The sequence below is a fragment of the Pelophylax lessonae genome, assembly GCF_965119305.1.
Source record: "Pelophylax lessonae genome assembly, chromosome: 3".
NCBI lineage: Eukaryota > Metazoa > Chordata > Amphibia > Anura > Ranidae > Pelophylax > Pelophylax lessonae.
Genome location: NC_138770.1, coordinates 685,144,197 through 685,169,923, shown reverse-complemented (window position 1 = coordinate 685,169,923; position 25,727 = coordinate 685,144,197). Strand labels below are relative to the sequence as shown.

At 50.9% G+C, this 25,727-nt stretch overlaps 1 protein-coding gene across 1 annotated transcript in view; it reads right to left on the bottom strand.

Moving 5' to 3' along the window:
• The window catches only part of BABAM2 (BRISC and BRCA1 A complex member 2), a 322,305-nt gene that overhangs the window by 120,555 nt on the left and 176,023 nt on the right, over positions 1-25,727 (bottom strand). Inside the window, exon 4 of the mRNA XM_082249317.1 lies at positions 10,710-10,809. Coding sequence (XP_082105443.1) covers positions 10,710-10,809 — 100 coding nt within the window. The remainder of the gene's footprint in view (positions 1-10,709; positions 10,810-25,727) is intronic.

Here is a 25,727-nt window from a genome sequence, read left to right as displayed (position 1 = left end):
AAAATATGAGTGAGGGAAAATAATGTCAGTCGTCTCTGTAATGGTATCGTGCATTGGGACCCCAGTTTGTCAGGCAGCCATTTCGTTAAAGCTGTCGCAAGCAACCATTTTGTGTTTCAGAGCTCAGCTGACAGTTTTAAAAAACTAAAAAGGTCCCAGCTCCCCAGCTCCTTTTCCAGTGTTAAGTACCCCCTGGTATGCATGAAGTTTGGGCCTCAGAGCTTCAGAGCCGGTTCACATTGCAGCGACCCGACTTGCCGGGGCGACCTGTATAGTCACGGTGCACAGCGTGCACCGCGACCTCGGAGAGACCTGCACGGACTTCATATCATTGAAGTCAATGCAGGTTGCTCCAGGTCGCCCCAAAGAAGCTCAGGACCCTTTTTCTAAGTGGGAGCGACTTGTGTCGCTCCTATTAGAACGGGTCCTGTGCTAATCTATGGCAGGCGACCCACGGCGACTTGTCAGGCGACCGGGTCGCCTGACAAGTCGCCCCAGTGTGAACCGGCTCTAAAACAGAGCTGTTATCTTAACACATCCTGCGCAGGCCAGGTTGTAAACCTTATCTGAGAGAAGATGTCCACTAAGGGCTGTGTGGAATTCCACAAGCCCAGTTGTTAATTAAAAGGTAACACCTACATCTTACAGATCCATACCCAAGTCATAACTCTTTACCCGAACATAACATATTAACAACAAGCATATATTTGAATGGAAAATAACCTACTGGACGTAACAAGACCACACATGGTCATCCTGTCATACAGGGAATAGGAACGAGCAAGAAGATATTCCCTCTGTGATAAAAGATATTCATGTTTAATATTGTTTGAAAGCAAATGACATGCTTAGTTATAAAATATCAGTTTCAAGAATGTAACCCTTACATATGTCGAGATATTAAGAGTGGTATGACTCTGTCCCCAAAAGTACATTTGAAATTATCGTAAACCACTGGACAGCCCTTTTGCCACTCTGTAATTGGTCAGGGGTGTCCGTCACCGCCCCTTTGATCTCAGAGAAAAAGACAGGAGCCGATGGAGCTCTCAGTCTCATGTAACATCAAGGAAAGGAACATCTACTCTTTGGAGACCGATCACATATGTTCAGCTTCTGGAACTAAGATAATACCAGGACTTTTTGAATGCAAGTATTTCATTTCGAATTCTTATCTATTCTTCTAAATTGCTGTATTGTGTCTCTATTTCTTTGTAACCCATTTTTCTGTAAATATTTTTTAATTGCACCAATTTTAACCTTTCTTATAATTAAACCTTATTTTGAAAAGTGTTAATTTTGTCTCTAAGCTCTTAAATGCAAACTGACCCAAAGAACCTGCCTCCTGAAAGAGCGCTACTGTTTAGGATAAATCATCTGAACATTCCTGTCTGAGGTGACAGTGTGTGTTACAGATGGTTATTCTAAAGTCATAATTGGTATTTCTAAAATTATGAGCGTCCTCTAGGCTCATTATAACGTAGAGGTGGTGGCAGAGAAAGGGTTAATTGTTAGCCCGGTGACAATCGCTCTCAGTCTGCTGGCCTCTAGATTGTGGTCCCGCAAGCTGGACAATCTGTGTGCCGGGTGCAGATGAGAATGGCATTGTTACGCAAGTGACGGCAGGGTGTGAGATTGCTTGGTCTTTGGTCACCAGTTGGATGAGAAGGCCAGGGGGTCTGATACCCGCCACCGACACAGTCTCTAACTGCAAAACCATTCCTGTTTTGGAGGTTGACTCATTGTTGCCTATCTAGTGCACCTACTCCAGTTATGCTACTGGCCGGGAGCCGCATGCGTGCGGGAGCTGCCGGTCACGGCACAGGGCTCTGAAGAAACGGCACGGGCGGCCGTTCCTTGAGAGCGCATGTGCTAATGACGTCATCAGTGCACTGTACGGTAATTATCTCCTAAACGGTGCAAGTTTAGGAGATATTTACAGTACCTATAGGTAGGCCTTATTATAGGCTTACCTATAGGTACAACTTACAGAGGGGGGTTTACAACCACTTTAACAACCCCTTCTGCTACTTAACTGACCAGATCAATAACCCTTTTTTTATACTCTGATTAAAAAGTGTTCCTTTAATATATTTGAGCAGTGTATATTATCCCCCCCCCCCCCCCCCGAAAAGGTAGGTGAGCTGCACTCACTCAGCAGTAATTGGCGATGTTCGCCCAGAATACAGAGACGCTCCGAGGTTGCACACTATTGTAGCAATGTTAACAATGTTCCATAACAAGCTCCAGTTTCGGACTGACGTCAGCCCTTCATCAGACACAAAGGACATCTGATAACAATGTATCCAACGCGCTATTATATACAAGGAGGAACCAAAAATAGAGTGCACAGCTAATTATACACAGACAACGTGCAATGCGGCGCGGATGAGAAGTTCTTCTCCCTCCCAGAGACTCTAAAAGAAATAAATCAAAACAGATAAAAAATAAAGCACAATGGGGGGAATTCATCCAAACTGGAGCAGCTGTGCCTGCCAACCAATCTGCTTCTATCTTTTGATTTCAAAGCTTAAAGTGATTGTAAAGGTAAAGTTTTCTATTTTTTAACCCCTTCACGCCTAAGGGTAAAACAAATGTTAACGCCTAAACACAATTTTGCAACATAGACATGTGTTAGTAAAACTGTACGTGTTTTTACGTGTACATGTGCGTTGCCTGCACCACGCTCAGAACGCACTGCACTTGTGATCTGAAGTGGGTGTCAGTGCAATGCTAACGACACAGCCAGTAAGAAGGGAGCAGGGGGGGTGGGAGCCGCACTCTGTGTGTCTATGGACACACACAGCTGGCTCGGGAGCAATCCCCCACGAGTGCCACAATAGGAAGTGGCTTGCTATCGTGGTAACTTTTCAGGGTGGGGGGAGGAGTCAGGAACGCCGGTGGGGGACCCCTGAAGAGGAGGATGGGGGTTATTCTGTACACAACCATTACAGGTAATTATGACATGTTAGTGAGTGTGACGCGGACTGTGGCATTTGGGGGTGTTGGGGGATCTATCAGTGGGGGGTGTGGGTCGGTAGTTGGGTGGTGAAGGTCTGTGAGCGGGGGGGAGTGGTCTGTCAGTGGTGGGAGGGGGCAGCATTTGGGGGTGTTGGGGGGACTATCAGTGAGGGATGTGGGTTGGTAGTTGGGTGGTGAAGGTCTGTGAGCAGGGGGGGAGGTGGTTGGGGGAGAGGGTCTGTCAGTGGTGGAAGGGGGCGGCATTTGGGGGGACTATCAGTGGGGTATGTGGGTCGGTAGTTTGATAGTGAAGGTCTGTGGGCAGGGGGGGGGTGAGGGGGTCGGTCAGGGGGTGGGAGGGGGCGGCATTTGGGGGTGTTGGGGGATCTATCAGTGGGGGGTGTGGGTTGGTAGTTGGGTGGTGAAGGTCTGTGAGTGGGGGTGAGCGTGGCTGGGGGAGGGCGTCTGTCAGTGGTGGGAAGGGGCAGCATTTGGCGGTGTTGGGGGGTCTATCAGTGGGGGATGTGAGTCCGTAGTTGGGTGGTGAAGGTCTGTGAGCAGGGGGGGGAAGTGGTTGGGGGAGGGGGTCTGTCAGTAGTGGGAGGGGGTGGCATTTGGGGGGACTATCAGTGGGGGATGTGGGTCGGTAGTTAGGAGATAAAGGTCTGTGAACGGGGGGGGGGGGGGCGGTCAGTGGTGGGAGGGGGCGGCATGTGGGGTGTTGGGAGGGTCGATCAGTTGGGGATGTGAGTTCGTAGTTGGGTGGGGGGGGGGGAGTGGAAGGGGGGTCTGCCAGTGGTGGGAGGGAGCGGCATTTCGGGGGACTATCAGTGGGGGATGTGGGTCGTAGTTGGGTGGTGAAGGTCTGTGAGTGGGGGGTGGTTGGGGAGAGGGTCTGTCAGTGGTGGGAGGGGGCGGCATTTGGGGGTGTTGGAGGATCTATCAGTGGGGGATGTGGGTCGGTAGTTGGGTGGTGAAGGTCTGTGAGTTGTGGTGGAGGTGGTTGGGGGAGGGGGTCTGTCAGTGGAGGGAGGGGGCAGCCTTTGGGGGTGTTGGGAGAGTCTATCAGTGGGGGATGTGGGTCGGTAGTTGGGTGGTGAAGGTCTGTGAGTGGGGGTGGAGGTGGTTGGGGGAGGGGGTCTGTCAGTGGAGGGAGGGGGCAGCCTTTGGGGGTGTTGGGAGAGTCTATCAATGGGGGGTGTGGGTCTGTAGTTGGGTGGTGAAGGTCTGTGAGTGGGGGTGCAGGTGGTTGGGGGAGGGGTCTCATTTGGGGGAGGGGGCAGCATTTTGGGTGTTGGGGGCGTCTATCAGTGGGGGATGTGGGTCGGTAGTTGAGTGGAGAAGGTCTGTAAGCGGAAAGGAGGTGGTTGGGGAGGGGGTCTGTTAGTGGTGGGAGGGGGCGGTAGTTGGAGTAGGGGAAAGAAGGACACTAGGTGGGAGGGTCTGTCAGTGAGGGGCCTTTAGGGGGGTGGCAGTTGGTGGGGTTTGCTTTGCAGTGTGGAGGACCGGCTCCGTGGGTGTCCCATCGCTGGCTGCCCCTGCCGTGGGCCCACCCGCGCTCAGCCCCCCCCCCCCCGCTTCATGGGGGAGTTGGCTGCTTGGTCTGCACACACCAGGAGGGATGAGCTGCATAAATTGCCCCGTCTTCCTGCACTCTGAATGCAAGAGAAATCCACTCTGTTTATAGCAAAAAAAAAAAAACGTCCAGGAAATGCAGCCCTTTTATTTTTTTAGGGGATCCCCACCCTTGAACTTGAGCATGGTCGACCCAAACTGATTTCCTTCTGTATAAATGAATGAAATAAGGGGAAATCTGCAATACAACTGAGTGCTACACAACGTAAATTTATATATTAATTCCCCCATAAACCCGATTCATTTCCTATTGAGAAATACATTGTAACTTATACAGAGCATCCAGAAAGTATTCACAGCGCTTCACTTCTTCCACATTTTCTTATGTTACAGCCTTAATCCAAAATGGATTAAATTCATTATTTTCCTCAAAATTCTACAAACAATCCCCCATAATGACAACGTGAGAGAAGTTTGATAGAAATCTTTGCAAATTTATTAAAAATAAAAACAAAAAAATCCCATGTACATAAGTATTCACACCCTTTGCTATGACATTCAGAGTTGAGCTCAGGTTCCTCCTGTTTCCACTGATCATCCTTGAGATGTTTCTACAACTTGATTGGAGTCCACCTGTAGTGAATTCAGTTGATTGGACATGATTTGGAAAGGCACACACCTGTCTATATAAGGCCCCAAAGGTAACAGTGCATGTCAGAGCACAAACCAAGCCATGAAGTCCAAGGAATTGTCTGTAGACCTCGGAGACAGGATTGTATGGAGGCACAGATCGGGGGAAGGGTACAGAAACATTTCTGCAGCATTGAAGGTCCCAATGAGCACAGTGGCCTCCATTATCCGTAAATGGAAGAAGTTTGGAACCACCAGGACTCTTCCTAGAGCGGGCCGCCGGCCAAATTGAGCGATCGGGGGAGGAGGGCCTTAGTCAGGGAGATGACCAAGAACCCGATGGTCACTCTGACAGAGCTCCAGCATTTCTCTGTGGAGAGGAGAACCTTCCAGAAGAACAACCATCTCTGCAGCACTCCACCAATCAGGCCTGTATGGGTGTGGCCAGACGGAAGCCACTCCCCAGTAAAAGTCACATGACAGCCCGCCTGGAGTTTACCAAAAGGCACCTGAAGGACTCTCAGACCATGAGAAACAAAATTCTCTGCTCTGATGAAACAAAGATTGAACTCTTTGGCCTGAATGGCAAGCGTCATGTCTGGAGGAAACCGCTCATCACCTGGCCAACACCATCCCTACTGTGAAGCATGGTGGAGACAGCATCATGCTGTGGGGATGTTTTTCATCAGCAGGAACTGGGAGACTAGTCAGGATGGAGGGAAAGATGAATGCAGCAATGTACAGAGACATCCTTGATGAAAACCTTCTCCAGAGCGCTCTGGACCTCAGACTGGGGTGAAGGTTCTTCTTCCAACAGGACAACGACCCTAAGCACACAGCCAAGATAACAAAGGAGTGGCTACAGGACAACTCTGTGAATGTCCTTGAGTGGCCCAGCCAGAGCCCAGACTTGAACCCGATTGAACATCTCTGGAGAGATCTGAAAATGGCTGTGCACCTACCCTCCCCCATCCAACCTGATGGAGCTTGAGAGGTCCTGCAAAGAAGAATGGGAGAAACTGCCCAAAAATAGGAGTGCCAAGCTTGTAGCATCATACTCAGAAATACTGGAGGCTGGAATTGGTGCCAAAGGAGCCTCACCAAAGTATTGAGCAAAGGGTGTGAATACTTATGTACATGGGGTTTTTTAGTTTTTTTATTTCATAAATTCGAATAGATTTCAAACAAACTTCTCTCACGTTGTCATTATGGGGGATTGTTTGTAGAATTTTGAGGAAAATAATGAATTTAATCCATTTTGGAATAAGGCTGTAACATAACAAAATGTGGAAGAAGTGAAGCGCTGTGAATACTTTCCGGATGCTCTGTAAGTGAATATTCATTGTAAGTCGGCTGAACAGAGCCCCCCTCCCCCGATCTTTCTGGGGATCGGTCTGTTACATAGACGTCTCCCAGCACTTCTCCAGCACGTGGCGTATTTCATAAGATAGAGATCTCATGACTCTGGGCAGCCTCCCATCCGTGTTACATATGAAATTGGACCCGGCCTGTCTCCTCTCGTGCTCAGCGCTCAGTGATGAAATCCTCGCTCTTGGCCGGCGATGGAAGAGGAAAGACTGTGCGATGTGTTTGTTCTGGCAGCCATGGAGTCTCAGCTGCTCACATTTATGTCACGGAATATATCAGAGCCGTGTGTAACCTCCATCACATCACCAGAGTCTGCCAGCATCTCACCACCTGCACCCCCAACACAGCTCACTGGGGGTCCCGCGTGTGCTAAGAGCAGAGCTGAGCTCCAGGCAAAGAGACGACATACAGCCATAACATTATGACCATCCACCTAATACTGAGGAGGTCCCCTTCTCCTGACCTGTCCAGGCATTGACTCCACTAGACCTCGGAAGGAATGCTGTGATATCTGCCACCAAGCTGTCACTAGGAGATCATTTAGGACCTCTAAGTTGGGAGGTGGGGCCTCCATGGATCCTGCACCCCTAAATGCTCTGTGACTTCCCATCACCACACACAACAAACTGCAATGCTCTGTGTGTTCCGACACCTTTCTATCAGAACCAGCATTCATTTCTCAGCAATCTGAGCTCCAGTACTCTTCTATTGGATGGGGACTGCACAGACCAACCTCCCCTCCCCCCCCCCCCCCCACCTCCATCAATGAGCCTTCCCTTCCCACCTCCATCAATGAGCCTTCCCTCCCCACCTCCATCAATGAGCCTTCCCTCCCCACCTCCATCAATGAACCTTCCCTCCCCACCTCCATCAATGAGCCTTCCCTCCCCACCTCCATCAATGAGCCTTCTCTCCCCACCTCCATCAATGAGCCTTCTCTCCTCACCTCCATCAATGAGCCTTCCCTCCCCACCTCCATCAATGAGCCTTCCCTCCCCACCTCCATCAATGAGCCTTCCCTCCCCACCTCCATCAATGAGCCTTCCCTCCCCACCTCCATCAATGAGCCTTCCCTCCCCACCTCCATCAATGAGCCTTCCCTCCCCACCTCCATCAATGAGCCTTCACTCCCCACCTCCATCAATGAGCCTTCTCTCCCCACCTCCATCAATGAGCCTTCTCTCCCCACCTCCATCAATGAACCTTCCCTCCCCACCTCCATCAATGAACCTTCCCTCCCCACCTCCATCAATGAACCTTCCCTCTCAACCTCCATCAATGAACCTTCCCTCCCCACCTCCATCAATGAGCCTTCCCTCCCCACCTCCATCAATGGGTCTTCCCTCCCCACCTCCATCAATGAGCCTTCCCTCCCCACCTCCATCAATGAGCCTTCCCTCCCCACCTCCATCAATGAGCCTTCCTTCCCACCTCCATCAATGAGCCTTCCTTCCCACCTTCATCAATGAACCTTCCCTCCCCACCTCCATCAATGAGCCTTCCCTCCCCACCTCCATCAATGAGCCTTTCCTCCCCACCTCCATCAATGTGCCTTCCCTCCTCACCTCCATCAATGTGCCTTCCCTCCTCACCTCCATCAATGAGCCTTCCCTCCCCACCTCCATCAATGAGCCATCCCTCCCCACCTCAATCAATGAGCCTTCCCTCCCCACCTCCATCAATGAGCCTTCCCTCCCCACCTCCATCAAATAGCCTTCCCTCCCCACCTCCATCAATGAGCCATCTCTCCCCACCTCCATCAATGAGCCTTCCCTCCCCACCTCCATCAATGAGCCTTCTCTCCTCACCTCCATCAATGATCATTCCCTCCCCACCTCCATCAATGAGCCTTCTCTCCCCACCTCCATCAATGAGCCTTCCCTCCCCACCTCTATCAATGAGCCTTCCCTCCCCACCTCCATCAATGAGCCTTCCTTCCCATCTCCATCAATGAGCCTTCCCTCCCCACCTCCATCAATGAGCCTTCCTTCCCACCTCCATCAATGAGCCTTCCTTCCCACCTTCATCAATGAACCTTCCCTCCCCACCTCCATCAATGAGCCTTTCCTCCCCACCTCCATCAATGTGCCTTCCCTCCTCACCTCCATCAATGAGCCTTCCCTCCCCACCTCCATCAATGAGCCTTCCTTCCCATCTCCATCAATGAGCCTTCCCTCCTCACCTCCATCAATGAGCCTTCTCTCCTCACCTCCATCAATGATCATTCCCTCCCCACCTCCATCAATGAGCCTTCCCTCCCCACCTCCATCAATGAGCCTTCCCTCCCCACCTCAATTAATGAGCCTTCCCTCCCCACCTCCATCAATGAGCCTTCCCTCCCCACCTCCATCAATGAGCCATCCCTCCCCACCTCAATCAATGAGCCTTCCCTCCCCACCTCAATCAATGAGCCTTCCCTCCCCACCTCCATCAATGAGCCATCCCTCCCCACCTCCATCAATGAGCCTTCCCTCCCCACCTCCATCAATGAGCCTTCCTTCCCACCTCCATCAATGAGCCTTCCTTCCCACCTTCATCAATGAACCTTCCCTCCCCACCTCCATCAATGAGCCTTCCCTCCCCACCTCCATCAATGAGCCTTCCCTCCCCACTTCCATCAATGAGCCTTCCCTCCCCACCTCCATCAATGTGCCTTCCCTCCTCACCTCCATCAATGAGCCTTCCTTCCCACCTCCATCAATGAGCCTTCCCTCCCCACCTCCATCAATGAGCCTTCCCTCCCCACCTCCATCAATGAACCTTCCCTCCCCAACTCCATCAATGAGCCTTCCTTCCCACCTCCATCAATGAGCCTTCCTTCCCACCTCCATCAATGAACCTTCCCTCCCCGCCTCCATCAATGAGCCTTCCCTCCCCACCTCTATCAATGAGCCTTCCCTCCCCACCTCCATCAATGAGCCTTCCTTCCCATCTCCATCAATGAGCCTTCCCTCCCCACCTCCATCAATGAGCCTTCCTTCCCACCTCCATCAATGAGCCTTCCTTCCCACCTTCATCAATGAACCTTCCCTCCCCACCTCCATCAATGAGCCTTCCCTCCCCACCTCCATCAATGAGCCTTTCCTTCCCACCTCCATCAATGAACCTTCCCTCCCCACCTCCATCAATGAGCCTTCCCTCCCCACCTCCATCAATGGGTCTTCCCTCCCCACCTCCATCAATGAGCCTTCCCTCCCCACCTCCATCAATGAACCTTCCCTCCCCACCTCCATCAATGAGCCTTCCTTCCCACCTCCATCAATGAGCCTTCCTTCCCACCTCCATCAATGGGTCTTCCCTCCCCACCTCCATCAATGAGCCTTCCCTCCCCACCTCCATCAACGAACCTTCCCTCCCCACCTCCATCAATGAACCTTCCCTCCCCACCTCCATCAATGAACCTTCCCTCCCCACCTCCATCAATGAGCCTTCCCCTCCCCACCTCCATCAATGAGCCTTCCTTCCCACCTCCATCAATGAACCTTCCTTCCTACCTCCATCAATGAACCTTCCCTCCCCACCTACATCAATGAGCCTTCCCTCCCCACCTCCATCAATGAGCCTTCCCTCCCCACCTCCATCAATGAGCCTTCCCTCCCCACCTCCATCAATGAGCCTTCCCTCCCCACCTCTATCAATGAGCCTTCCCTCCCCACCTCCATCAATGAGCCTTCCTTCCCATCTCCATCAATGAGCCTTCCCTCCCCCACCTCCATCAATGAACCTTCCCTCCCCACCTCCATCAATGAGCCTTTCTTCCCACCTCCATCAATGAGCCTTCCTTCCCACCTCCATCAATGGGTCTTCCCTCCACACCTCCATCAATGAGCCTTCCCTCCCCACCTCCATCAATGAGCCTTCCCTCCTCAGATCCTCTGGATCTCCCTTCCCCAAACTGCTCAGAGCCTCTCCCATCCTCTGTAACTCCCTATCCCAATCCACCCAGAGGCTCTCCCATCCACTGTAACTACCTATCCCAATCTGCTCAGAGCCTCTCCCATCCTCTGGAACTCCCTATGTAAATCTGTGCAGATTCCTATGGAAATATGTATATGATTATAATGTAGAGGAAATCTTATGAAGTGGCAGTTGGTTCATGGCACAGAACACACTCAGATCTGAGAATAATCACACGGAGTCTCCAGACAGAGGAACAACATGAATCGGTATTACAGTACCTTATTGTTGAGCAGCTGGCAGACCTGAGGAACGTAATCGATGAGACAGCCCCCGCCGGGAAACGCTGGGATGTGAAGAGCCGAGGACCCGCCCAGAGCACTGAAACAAGACGTGATTGGTTACTGCAAACAGATATTCCACATATCAGTCTTATCAAAAGCAGGACTTCAATAAAATGTCTTCCTCTGATTTCACCGCACACTGCGAGCTTCTCACAACGTGTATCAGAGGCTGCAGCCAGTCACATAGAGCCCCTTCCTGCCCCGGCCAATGCTCAGCTTTCAGCGCTGTCACACTTTGAATGACAATTGCGCGGTCATGCTACACTGTATCCATATTACATTTTATCATTTTCTTCACACAAATAGAGCTTTCTTCAGGAGGTATTTAATCACTGCGGGGTTTTTATTTTTTGCTAAACAAATGAAAAAAGACCGAAAAGTTTGTAAAAAAAAAAGCTTTTCTTTGTTTCTGTCAGAAAATTTTGTATATAAGTAATTTTTCTCATTCACTGATGTGCCCTGATGAGGCTGCACTGATGGGCACTGATGGGGTGGCACTGATGAAGAGGCACTAATGGGCACTGATTTGCAGCACTGATGAGCACTAATAGGCGGCACTGAAAGGCTGCACTGATGAGGCGGCATTGAAGGGCACTGATGAGGACGCACTAATATGCAGCACTGATGATCACTGATAGGTGGCACTGATACGGGGCAATAATGGGCACTGATGGGCAATGAAGGTGGCAGTGATAGGCAGCACTGATGATGTAGCACTGAAGGGCACTGATGAGGAGGCACTTATATGGAGCACTGATGGGCACTGATAGGTGGCACTGATACAGGGCAATAATAGGCACTGATGGGCAATGAAGGTGGCACTGATAGGCTGCACTGATGAGGCAGCATTGAAGAGCACTGATGAGGAGGCACTAATATACAGCACTGATGGTCACTGATAGGTGGCACTGATACGGGTCAATAATGGGCACTGATCGGCAATAACGGTGGCACTGATGTGCACTGATGAGGGGGCACTGAAGGGCACTGATGAGAAGGCACTAATATGGAGCACTGATGGGCACTGATAGCTGGCACTGATATGGGGCAATAATGGGCACCGATGGGCAATGAAGGTGGCACTGATGAGGCGGCATTGAAGGGCACTGATGAGGAGGCACCAATATGCAGCACTGATGGTCACTGATAGGTGGCACTGATGAGGAGGCACTAATATGGAGTACTGATGGGCACCTATTTGCAGCACTGATGAGCACTGATACGGGGCAATAATGGGCACTGATGGGCAATGAAGGTGGCACTGATAGGCTGCACTGATGAGGCGGCATTGAAGGGCACTGATGAGGCGGCATTGAAGGGCACTGATGAGGAGTCACTAATATGCAGCACAGATGGTCACTAATAGGTGGCACTGATGGGCACTTATAGGCAATGATAGGTGGCACTGATGGGCACTGAAAGGCAGCATTGATTGGCATAACTGATGGGCACAGATTGGCCTCACTGATGGACACAGACTGGTGTCACTGATGGGCACAGCCTGGTGTCACTGATGGACACAGCCTGGCGTCACTGATGGGCACAGGCACTGTTGGGGCTGCATTGTAATCAGGTCAGTGATGATCAGTGCCCTGATAACAATGAAGGCCTTCAATGTACAGCACAGAAGACAACAGGGAAAATCAGCCGATACATTCAACACTTAGAGTACATTCATACTACTCTGTAGCAAAATCGCAGGACAAACGCATTTGCTGTGTTTCAGGTGCGTTTCTGGGTTTTCCTGTACTTGTAAAAAATAGACATGTGACTCAAAAACCCAAAATCGCGCTGTGTTTTTTCCGTGATTTACATTCATTTCAATAGTAAGCTGCGTTTTTGGTGTGCTTTTCAAAACTGCACCAAAGACGCAGCTTGCGGGACCACCGGTAACGCAGTGCTGTGAAATGATTTGGATATAAAAGGAAACATTTTTCTTGCAAATAAAAAACACAGGAAAAACGTATGAGAGGGAAAGGGTCCTTACAGAAGGGGATTTTCAGTGTCAGGGAGAGCAATGGGGTTGTTTTACCAAATCTGGGGCAGCTCTGCATGGCAGCCAATCAGCTTCTTCTATTAACAGCTTGCTTATACGGCGGCTCTGCTGCGCAGGATCACATATCTAGTACATGATCCTGTACTTCCAGGCATGCACATGTGCCGCCATTGGCCCGCTCCCGCTGTGAGCTGATCGGCGGGTACCACAGACTCAATGTCCTCCAGCACCCTCTGATCCCCATTCAGTCAGTAAGGAAGGCATTGATCCTGTGTTCCTGCAAAGCAGATATATTTTATGATTTTTTCTGTATATATACATATGTGAATGCAAATAGAAACGCTACATGATTCAAACAAATCTGTTCTTTTATTAACCTGTTCCCGACCGCCCGCCAACGATTTACTGCAGCAGTGCGGCCCTCCTGCGTGAAACAAAGTAGTACTACGTCGGTCGCCTGCCTGCAGCTAGGGGGCGAGCTCCCGCCCCCACTCAGCAGCGGGGAAGCCGAGGGACGGAGCAGGCGGCTCCAATTGCTGCCTGACACCCGCGATCGCTCCCCGCTGAGAGAGAAGAACGGTCGGGTGTTATAAACAACAGCCGACCGTTCTTCTCCCTGTAATGATCACAGAGCGCCTTCTATATAGGAACACATGTCTCTACGATCATTTCACAAGCCACACCCCCCCCCCCACAGTTAGAAACACTCCCCTAGGCTTACATTTAACCCCTTGTTCACCCATAGTGTTAACCCCTTCCCTGCCAGTGTCATTAGTACAGTGACAGTTCATATTTATAGCACTGATTACTGTAGTAATGTCACTGGTCCCCCCAAAAGTGTCAAAAATGTCAGTTAGGGGTCCGATCTGTCCGCCGCAATGTCGCAGTCCCGCTAAAAATTGCAGATCGCCTCCATTACTAGTAAAAAAAAAACAAAATTACATAAATCTTTCCCGTAGTTTGTAGACACAATACCTTTTGTGCAAACCTATCAAAAATACACTGGCAGGGAAGGGGTTAACCTAGGGGTGATTAAAAGGTTAAGTGTGAGCCTAGGGGGTGTTTTCTAACCGTGTGGGGGATGGGATTGTGAAATGATCATAGAGACCTGTGATCCTATATAGAAGGACAGGTGCTCTCTGATCATTTCAGGGAGAAGGACGGTCAGCTGTGTTTACAACATCCGACCGTCCTTCTCTCTCAGCGGGCAGCGATTGCTGGTGCCCAGTGGCAAACCTGTGGATTGGCCTTCCCGCTGCCTAGTGAGGGGAGGGAGCACGCCAGTATATCCGGGGCTGGCCTACACTCCCCCCACCTGATCAGCACCTCCCTTTACCAGATCACTGCTGTCAGCGAGGCGTATCCGGAGCTGGCCTACACTCCCCCCACCTGATCAGCACCTCCCTCTACCTGATCACTGCTGTCAGCGCAGCGTATCCGGAGCTGGCCTACACTCACCCCGTCTGATCAGCACCTCCCTCTACCTGATCACTGCTGTCAGCGCAGCGTATCCGGAGCTGGCCTACACTCACCCCGTCTGATCAGCACCTCCCTCTACCTGATCACTGCTGTCAGCGCAGCGTATCCGGAGCTGGCCTACACTCACCCCGTCTGATCAGCACCTCCCTCTACCTGATCACTGCTGTCAGCGCAGCGTATCCGGAGCTGGCCTACACTCACCCCGTCTGATCAGCACCTCCCTCTACCTGATCACTGCTGTCAGCGCAGCGTATCCGGAGCTGGCCTACACTCACCCCGTCTGATCAGCACCTCCCTCTACCTGATCACTGCTGTCAGTGCGGCGTATCCGGAGCTGGCCTACACTCACCCTGCCTGATCAGCACCTCCCTCTACCTGATCACTGCTGTCAGCGAGGCGTATCCGGAGCTGGCCTACACTCACCCTGCCTGATCAGCACCTCCCTCTACCTGATCACTGCTGTCAGTGCGGCGTATCCGGGGCTGGCCTACACTCCCCCCACCTGATCAGCATCTCCCTCTGCCTGATCACTGCTGTCACTGCAGCATATCTGGAGCTGGCCTACACTCACCCTGCCTGATCAGCACCTCCCTCTACCTGATCACTGCTGTCAGCGCTGCGTATCCGGAGCTGGCCTACACTCACCCCGTCTGATCAGCACCTCCCTCTGCCTGATCACTGCTGTCAGCGCGGCGTATCCAGGGCTGGCCTACACTCACCCCGTCTGATCAGCACCTCCCTCTGCCTGATCACTGCTGTCAGCGCGGCGTATCCAGGGCTGGCCTACACTCACCCTGCCTGATCAGCACCTCCCTCTACCTGATCACTGCTGTCAGCGCGGCGTATCCGGAGCTGGCCTACACTCCCCCCACCTGATCAGCACCTCCCTCTGCCTGATCACTGCTGTCAGCGCGGCGTATCCAGGGCTGGCCTACACTCCCCCCACCTGATCAGCATCTCCCTCTACCTGATCACTGCTGTCAGTGCGGCGTATCTGGAGCTGGCCTACACTCCCCCCACCTGATCAGCACCTCCCTCTACCTGATCACTGCTGTCAGCGCGGCGTATCCAGGGCTGGCCTACACTCCCCCCACCTGATCAGCACCTCCCTCTACCTGATCACTGCTGTCAGTGCGGCGTATCTGGAGCTGGCCTACACTCCCCCCACCTGATCAGCACCTCCCTCTACCTGATCACTGCTGTCAGCGCGGCGTATCCAGGGCTGGCCTACACTCCCCCCACCTGATCAGCATCTCCCTCTACCTGATCACTGCTGTCAGTGCGGCGTATCTGGAGCTGGCCTACACTCCCCCCACCTGATCAGCACCTCCCTCTGCCTGATCACTGCTGTCAGCGCGGCGTATCCAGGGCTGGCCTACACTCCCCCCACCTGATCAGCACCTCCCTCTGCCTGATCACTGCTGTCAGCGCGGCGTATCCAGGGCTGGCCTACACTCACCCCGTCTGATCAGCACCTCCCTCTACCTGATCACTGCTGTCAGCACGGCGTATCCGGAGCTGGCCTACACTCCCCCCGCCTAATCAGCACCTCCCTCTACCTGATCACTGCTGTCAGCATGGCGTATCCGGAGCTGGCCTACACTCCCCCACCTGATCAGCACCTCCCTCTACCTGATCACTGCTGCCAGCGCGGCGTATCCAGTATCCAATCTGACAGAGATGAGATATTCTGCAAAGAAGAATGGGCAGAAATGTCCTCTCTAGATGTGCAAAGCTGGTAGAGACATCCCCAAAAAGACTTGCAGCTGTAATTGCAGGGAAAGGCGGTTCTACAAAGTATTGACTCCGGGGGGTGAATACAAATGCAGCCACACTTTTCACAGATTTATTTGTATCATTTATCATTTTCCTTCCTTAGATTCCGTGCCTCCGGGGTCATAACAGGCTACCAGCATGAGCCTCGCTGTCAAATTTCAGCTGCTAAAACAACAGATGAGTGAAAGAGACAGCCACAGTTACTGGGAAGAGGAACGTCATGGGAAGCTGTGTTTGATTGGCCAGGTAAAGGTGACAGTTTCCTGGTGGGCTCACATGTGAGTTTGTATTCCCTGTCGGAGCTCATCACTAGTGCCATGCAAGAACGCACCTTGAAGATTGGCTAATAACCCTACAGGACTACGGAGGACAAGTGTAGGCAGTCTCATAAAGGAAGAAGAACAGCGGCAGTTTAGGAGATAATGATATTTAGAGCTGAAAACATATCAGGAAAGTCAGTTACATATTTGTGGACTTGAACAGGCGATGCGAATTATATCGATTTTTTTCCTTTGAGTTTAGTTACGCTTACATTGGCTTCCCAGCATATAATCTTACATACATGAGAAAGTCCCCTATAAGGACAGCTTTAAAAGAAAACCAGAACTTCCCTCTACCCAAATAAGCACAGCCATGAACAGCCATGCAAACATTGTTATCCGGTAAAGGATAAGATCACCTTTCCATGAAGAATGAAAAGGTGAACTAACACCAAGTATCCTGACCACCTCTCCTAACTGTGTTCTTACTTACCACCTACTTAGACCTCTGCTCTGACCTCACTGTGCTCCTGCTTGCCACCTACTTAGACCTCTGCTCGGACCTCACTGTGCTCCTGCTTGCCACCTACTTAGACCTCTGCTCTGACCTCACTGTGCTCCTGCTTGCCACCTACTTAGACCTCTGCTCGGACCTCACTGTGCTCCTGCTTGCCACCTACTTAGACCTCTGCTCAGACCTGACTCTGCTCTTGCTTGCCACCTACTTAGACCTCTGCTCGGACCTCACTGTGCTCCTGCTTGCCACCTACTTAGACCTCTGCTCTGACCTCACTGTGCTCCTGCTTGCCACCTACTTAGACCTCTGCTCGGACCTCACTGTGCTCCTGCTTGCCACCTACTTAGACCTCTGCTCAGACCTGACTCTGCTCTTGCTTGCCACCTACTTAGACCTCTGCTCGGACCTCACTGTGCTCCTGCTTGCCACCTACTTAGACCTCTGCTCTGACCTCACTGTGCTCCTGCTTGCCACCTACTTAGACCTCTGCTCGGACCTCACTGTGCTCCTGCTTGCCACCTACTTAGACCTCTGCTCGGATCTGACTGTGATCCTGCTTGCCACCTACTTGGACCTCTGTTTGGACTTGACTGTGCTCTTGCTTGCTGCCTACTTAGATCTCTGGCGAGACCTGCCTGTGCTCTTGATTGCCACCTACCTAAAGCTCTCCTTAAACCTGCCTGTGCTCTTGCTTGCCACCTACTTATACCTCTGCTCGGAACTGATTGTGCTCTTTCTTGCCAACTACTAAGACCTCTGCTTGGACTTAACTGACTGTTGCTTGCTGCCTACTCAGACCTAACTATTCTCTCATCTGCCTTGGCCCCTGCCTAGACCTAACTACTCTCTCATCTGCAGGACCTGTCAATAATCTTCACATCATAGCATTCCTGTTCCCATCACTACCTTGGTGGGCTGATCCTAAAGGTCATGACCTGGTGTCAAACCTGGGACCACTTCTGGCCCTTCTCCACCATCAAGAGTTCCGCGCCTCCGGGGTCATAACAGGCTACCAGAATGAGCCTCGCTGTCAAACTTCAGCTGCTAAAACAGCAGATGAGTGAAAGAGACAGCCACAGTTACTGGGAAGAGGAAGCTGTGTGGTCACATGACCGCCGAATAACAGATAAAAAAAGGTATAATTATAATTTGTGATGAAAGTCGTGAAGCTCGTTGGACGGGAGGAATTTAGTTGTTTTTATAATACACTGTTTTTGCTACAGATGAAATGAAGAGAAGTGGGTGAAGCCAAGCGTGGCCTTGTCACCCCCCCCCCCCATGTCTTATACAGGTATGAAAGGACAATGAAGATTGAATGAAGGGGGGGGGGGGATATTGAGTGCGGTAAATGACGGATGATTACAGGTCCCATCTCCTAATACAGCTCGGCTCTCTCATCTCTCAGTCAGTCCGGTCTGTCTGGCTACTGATGGAGACAAACCCGTCAGACAGAATCTCGCTGGAGACAATGTCATGCAATGTCTTGGGGTAGGCGGCAAACCCGTCATTATGACATAGCGATGTACTTATCTTGTGCGGCGACCCCGCGTTTATATATATATTTATAAAGTGGGGTGTGGACACGCCTATGAGTCAGCCAGAAAATATGTGTTTTACAAGGGAGTGGAGCAATATGGATGAGGTCAGGATTCCTATAAAATTAAAGGTTGCATAAAATAAAATGATGAGATGTTCCTCTGCTATACCAGGACAGACATGATGATGAGCAGGAGACACGCTGCACGTGACAAGGGTTTACCATAAGGCTTAGAACAGCGCTTGTCAAACCCAGTTTAATCGCGGACTGCATCAGAAGTATGGCTGCCCTGAAAGGGCTGGTTGTAGCTGTAAGACTATACAGAGTTCAGGAGTGCGTTACATATGGAGTGGCGGGTTTAGGGTTGTGTTATGTACAGAGTGCCGAGTTCATGGGGTGTGCTATGTACAGACTGCAGGGTTTAGGGGTGCGCTGTGTACAGACTGCAGGGTTTAGGGGTGCGCTGTGTACAGACTGCAGGGTTTAGGGGTGCGCTGTGTACAGAGTGCAGGGTTTATGGGTGCGCTAAGCACAGAGTGCAGAGTTCAGGCGTGCATTATGTACAGAGTGCAGAGTTCAGGAGTGCATTATGTATAGAGTGCAGAGTTCAGGAGTGCGCTGTGCACAGAGTGCGGTGTTTAGGTGTGCGCTATGCAGGGGCGTAACTACAGGGGTTGCAGGGGTTGCAATCGCTACCGGGCCCCATGCTCCAGGGGGCCCGGTAGCAAAACAGTGGGTGAACCTCTAGGATCTCAAAGGTCACACTTGCGACCGGGCCCTGGCATTTCACCACTGTGGGGAGGCCCCAAGATTGCAGGAAGGGGGCCCACTGCAGAACTTGTGAAAGGATCCTGATGCGGGACCATAATAAAAGGCCATGCAATGAGAGTAAAGAGCCCCAGGATTAGTGGGAAGAGCCCCGGGCTTGAAGGGAAGGGCCCCGGCCAGGGGTCTGGGGGGCCCTTCATGGTTTCTTGCATCGGGGCCCTGAAGGTTCTAGTTACGCCTCTGGCGCTATGTACAGAGTGCAGAGTTCAGTCAGGGGTGTGCTATATACAGAGTGCAGGGTTTAGGGGTGCATTACGTATAGAGTTCAGAGTTCAGGAGTGCTCTGTGTACAGAGTGCAGAGTTCAGGAGTGCATTATGTATAGAGTGCAGAGTTCAGGAGGACACTGTGCACAAAGTGCAGGGTTTAGGGGTGCGCTATGTACAGAGTGCAGAGTTTAGGGGTACGTTACATATAGAGTGCAGAGTTCAGGAGGACACTGTGCACAAAGTGCAGGGTTTAGGGGTGCGCTATGTACAGAGTGCAGAGTTTAGGGGTACGTTACGTATAGAGTGCAGAGTTCAGGAGTGCGCTGTGCACAGAGTGCAGGGTTAAGGTGTGCGCTATGTACAGAGTTCAGGGGTGTGCCCTGTACAAAGTGCAGGGTTTAGGAGTGCGTTACATATAGAGTGCAGAGTTAAGGAGTGCGCTGTGCACACAGTGCAGGGTTTAGGGGTGTGCTGTGTACAAAGTGCAGAGTTTAGGAGAACGTTACATATAGAGTGCAGAGTTAAGGAGTGTGCTGTGCACATAGTTCAGGGTTTAGGGGTGCGCAGTGTACAGCGTACAGGGTTTAGGGGTGCGCAGTGTACAGCGTACAGGGTTTCTTTGGACAGGTAAGTGCCCTTATATTAAAAGTCAGCAGCTACAGGATTTGTTGCTGTTTAATTTTATTTTTTTCGGAGGGAGACTGGAGCTCCTTTTAAATGTTCAGTTTTTTAAAAAACAAAACAACAAACATGTAACACTTAACTGCTCTGTGTAATGGTTTTGCACAGAACAGCCCAGGTCCTCCACCTCCGGGGTCCTACTCCAGTGCTCTTGGCTGCACCCCCTTGATCGGTGCCCCCAATAGCAAGCTGTTTGCTATGGGGCACTGGTGTGTGCTCACTCTCGAGCCCTGCTCTGTGTGTCCATCACTGGATCCCTGGAAAGGTAAGTGTCCTTATATTAACAGTCAGCAGCTATAGGATTTGTACTGGATTTGCAGCTGTTGCCTTTTAATTTTTTTGGGGGGTGAGCTCATCTTTAACCCCTTGATTGCCCCTAGATGTTAAACATTCCCAGTCAGTGTCATTAGTACAGTGACAGTGTATAGTATTCTCACAGATCACTGTATTAGTGTCAGTGGCAGTCAGTCAGTTCACCCCCACAGCATCAGTTAGTGTCAGATCGCCCGCCGCACTATCGCTGTCCCATTATAATTTGCTGATCGCTGCTGTTACTAGTATAGTGTCATAGCTAGTTTGTAGGTGCTTTAACTTTCACACAAATCAATCCATATACACTTATTGGGATTTTTTTTTTTTTTACCAAAAATAAGTAGCAGAAAACATTTTGGCCACAATTTATGAAGAAATTCGATTTTGTTGGATGTTTTATAACAGAAAGTAGAAAATATTGTTTTTTCCCCCCATAAATTTTTGTCTTTTTTTACGTAATTAAACAAACGCAGTGGTGACCAAATACCACCAAAAGAAAGCTCTGTTTGTGTGACAAAAATGATATACAAATAATTTGTGTACAGCGTCGCATGACCGCGCAATTACCAGCTAACCACTTGCCGACTGACCACTGCTGATATACTGCAGCAGGCTGGCTCGGCTGTGTGAACCGACGTATGGGTACGTTGGTTCACGGGAGTGCTCCTGGAGGCACGTGTGCTCCCCCATTAGGCAGCAGGGAAGCCGACCCACGGGGACCGGCGGCCGCGTTTTCCACCGGGCACCTGCGATCGCTCACTGTGGAGAGAGAATGACGGTCTGCTGTTGTAAACACAGCAGATCGTTGTTCTCCCAGGAATGAATACGGAGCTCCTGTGTTCCTCCTATTTAGAATCACAGGTCTCTGCATTAATTCCACAAGCCCCTCCCCCATACAGTAAGAAAACACCCTCTAGGCTCACACTTAACCCTTTGATTGCCCCTGGGTTAACCCCTTCCCTGCCAGTGTCATTAGTACAGTGACAGTGCATATTTTTAGCACTGATTACTGTAGTAATGTCACTGGTCCTCCCAAAAGTGTCAAAAATGTCAGTTAGTGGTTCCGGTCCAGAAGTGGTTAAAGGGTAACTCCACTTTCATGGGGAAAAAAATAGCAAATAAAGAAAAAACAATCTAGTGTATACAATTGTGACACAAATCATATTGTAAATGAATGTTATTAAAAATTCCCTTTCCTTTTCAATCTGCAGCTGTTGTAATTTTCTGCAAATGCAATATGGCCGCCTGGAGGTGTTCTGTACACAGAATCTATACTGACCACACCCCCAGAAACATCATTTCCTGCTTGTGTGATTGGCTCACCAATTTTCCCAGAAGTCTGCACTAAGATACAAGTCAGATTTCTGGCATCCCCTGCAACACAAATGTCATTTTTGGTGAGATCCTCCCAATAGGAACACGTCTAAAGGGATGCAGGCCCAGCAGATTTCCTCATTAGAGCCCTGCAGCTGCCACAGCTGATAGATAATTACGAAACCACTCCCATTAGACCCACTCAGCACAGAGGAACAAACAATGATTTCTTCAGAATAACAAAAGGAAGGAATCTGCAACAAAGTTTGTTATAATCCCTGCAATGTACAGAGATCACCCAGAGGGGAATGTTTTTATCTCAACAAAAGTGGAGTTACTCTTTAAAGTATTGCAGTGCTGAATAGCAAAAAATGCCCTGGTCATGAAGGGGGGGGGGGGGGTAAAACATCCCAGAGGTCAAGTGGTTAAACAATTGATATGTTTTTTATTGTCTATTGTGAATAAAATCCAGGTTTATGAGATTTGCAGATGATTGCATTCTGTTTTTATGTAGATTTCCATTTTGGAATCGGGGGTTGTAAATGATTTATAATGAACAAAATTATAAACGCAACTCTTGTTTTTTCCCCCACCTCTCCAAAGTGCACCGGGCTGCATATTACACAGAGCGCTGGATACAGGGCTGCATATTACACAGAGCGCTGGATACAGGGCTGCATATTACACAGAGCGCTGGATACAGGGCTGCATATTACACAGAGCGCTGGATACAGGGCTGCATATTACACAGAGCGCTGGATACAGGGCTGCATAATACACAGAGCGCTGGATACAGGGCTGCATAATACACAGAGCGCTGGATACAGGGCTGCATATTACACAGAGCGCTGGATACAGGGCTGCATAATACACAGAGCGCTGGATACAGGGCTGCATAATACACAGAGCGCTGGATACAGGGCTGCATAATACACAGAGCGCTGGATACAGGGCTGCATAATACACAGAGCGCTGGGCACAGGACTACATATTACACAGAGCGCTGGATACAGGGCTGCATAATACACAGAGCGCTGGATACAGGACTACATAATACACAGAGTGCTGGGCACAGGACTACATAATACACAGAGTGCTGGGCACAGGACTACATAATACACAGAGCGCTGGATACAGGGCTGCATATTACACAGAGCGCTGGATACAGGGCTGCATAATACACAGAGCGCTGGGCACAGGACTACATATTACACAGAGCGCTGGATACAGGGCTGCATAATACACAGAGCGCTGGATACAGGGCTGCATAATACACAGAGCGCTGGGCACAGGGCTGCATAATACACAGAGCGCTGGATACAGGGCTGCATATTACACAGAGCGCTGGATACAGGGCTGCATATTACACAGAGCGCTGGATACAGGGCTGCATATTACACAGAGCGCTGGATACAGGGCTGCATAATACACAGAGCGCTGGATACAGGGCTGCATAATACACAGAGCGCTGGGCACAGGACTACATATTACACAGAGCGCTGGATACAGGGCTGCATAATACACAGAGCGCTGGATACAGGGCTGCATAATACACAGAGCGCTGGGCACAGGGCTGCATAATACACAGAGCGCTGGCTACAGGGCTGCATAATACACAGAGCGCTGGATACAGGGCTGCATAACACACAGAGCGCTGGGCACAGGACTACATAATACACAGAGCGCTGGGCACAGGGCTGCATAATACACAGAGCTCTGGGTACAGGACTGCATAATACACAGAGTGCTGGGCACAGGACTACATAATACACAGAGTGCTGGGCACAGGACTGCATAATACACAGAGTGCTGGGCACAGGACTACATAACACACAGAGCGCTGGGCACAGGACTACATAATACACAGAGCGCTGGGCACAGGACTGCATAATACACAGAGCGCTGGGCACAGGACTACATAACACACAGAGCGCTGGGCACAGGACAACATAATACACAGAGTGCTGGGCACAGGGCTGCATAATACACAGAGCGCTGGGTACAGGACTGCATAATACACAGAGTGCTGGGTACAGGGCTGCATAATACACAGAGCTCTGGGCACAGGGCTGCATAATACACAGAGCGCTGGGCACAGGACTGCATAATACACAGAGCGCTGGGTACAGGACTGCATAATACACAGAGCGCTGGGTACAGGACTACATAATACACAGAGCGCTCGGTACAGGGCTGCATAATACACAGAGCGCTGGGCACAGGACTACATAATACACAGAGCCCTGGGCACAGGACTGCATAATACACAGAGCTCTGGGCATAGGACTACATAATACACAGAGCGCTGGCTACAGGGCTGCATAATACACAGAGCGCTGGGCACAGGACTGCATAATACACAGAGCGCTGGGCACAGGACTACATAATACACAGAGCGCTGGGCACAGGACTACATATTACACAGAGCGCTGGGCACAGGGCTGCATAATACACAGAGCGCTGGGCACAGGACTACATAATACACAGAGCGCTGGGCACAGGACTGCATAATACACAGAGCTCTGGGCACAGGGCTGCATAATACACAGAGCGCTGGGCACAGGACTACATAATACACAGAGCGCTGGGCACAGGACTACATATTACACAGAGCGCTGGCTAAAGGGCTGCATAATACACAGAGCGCTGGGCACAGGGCTGCATAATACACAGAGTGCTGGGTACAGGGCTGCATAATACACAGAGCTCTGGGCACAGGGCTGCATAATACACAGAGCGCTGGGCACAGGACTGCATAATACACAGAGCGCTGGGTACAGGACTACATAATACACAGAGCGCTCGGTACAGGGCTGCATAATACACAGAGCGCTGGGCACAGGACTACATAATACACAGAGCGCTGGGCACAGGACTACATAATACACAGAGCCCTGGGCACAGGACTGCATAATACACAGAGCTCTGGGCACAGGACTACATAATACACAGAGCGCTGGCTACAGGGCTGCATAATACACAGAGCGCTGGGCACAGGACTACATAATACACAGAGCGCTGGGCACAGGACTACATAATACACAGAGTGCTGGCTACAGGACTACATAATACACAGAGCGCTGGGCACAGGACTACATAATACACAGAGTGCTGGGTACAGGACTACATAATACACAGAGTGCTGGGCACAGGACTACATAATACACAGAGTGCTGGGTACAGGACTACATAATACACAGAGCTCTGGGCACAGGGCTGCATAATACACAGAGCGCTGGGCACAGGACTACATAATACACAGAGCGCTGGGCACAGGACTACATAATACACAGAGTGCTGGGCGCAGGACTACATATTACACAGAGCGCTGGCTAAAGGGCTGCATAATACACAGAGCGCTGGGCACAGGGCTGCATAATACACAGAGTGCTGGGTACAGGGCTGCATAATACACAGAGCTCTGGGCACAGGGCTGCATAATACACAGAGCGCTGGGCACAGGACTGCATAATACACAGAGCGCTGGGTACAGGACTGCATAATACACAGAGCGCTGGGTACAGGACTACATAATACACAGAGCGCTCGGTACAGGGCTGCATAATACACAGAGCGCTGGGCACAGGACTACATAATACACAGAGCCCTGGGCACAGGACTGCATAATACACAGAGCTCTGGGCATAGGACTACATAATACACAGAGCGCTGGCTACAGGGCTGCATAATACACAGAGCGCTGGGCACAGGACTACATAATACACCGAGCGCTGGGCACAGGACTACATAATACACAGAGTGCTGGCTACAGGACTACATAATACACAGAGCACTGGGTACAGGACTACATAATACACAGAGCGCTGGGCACAGGACTACATAATACACAGAGCGCTGGGCACAGAACTGCATAATACACAGAGCGCTGGGCACAGGACTACATAATACACAGAGCTCTGGGCATAGGACTACAGAATACACAGAGTGCTGGGCACAGGACAGCAGCAGCAGGAGTGGCAGTAAGATTGTCCAGCAGGGGGCGTCGGCATCCGAGCCACCAGGCCGTTCTTCAGCCAGAATGGGATG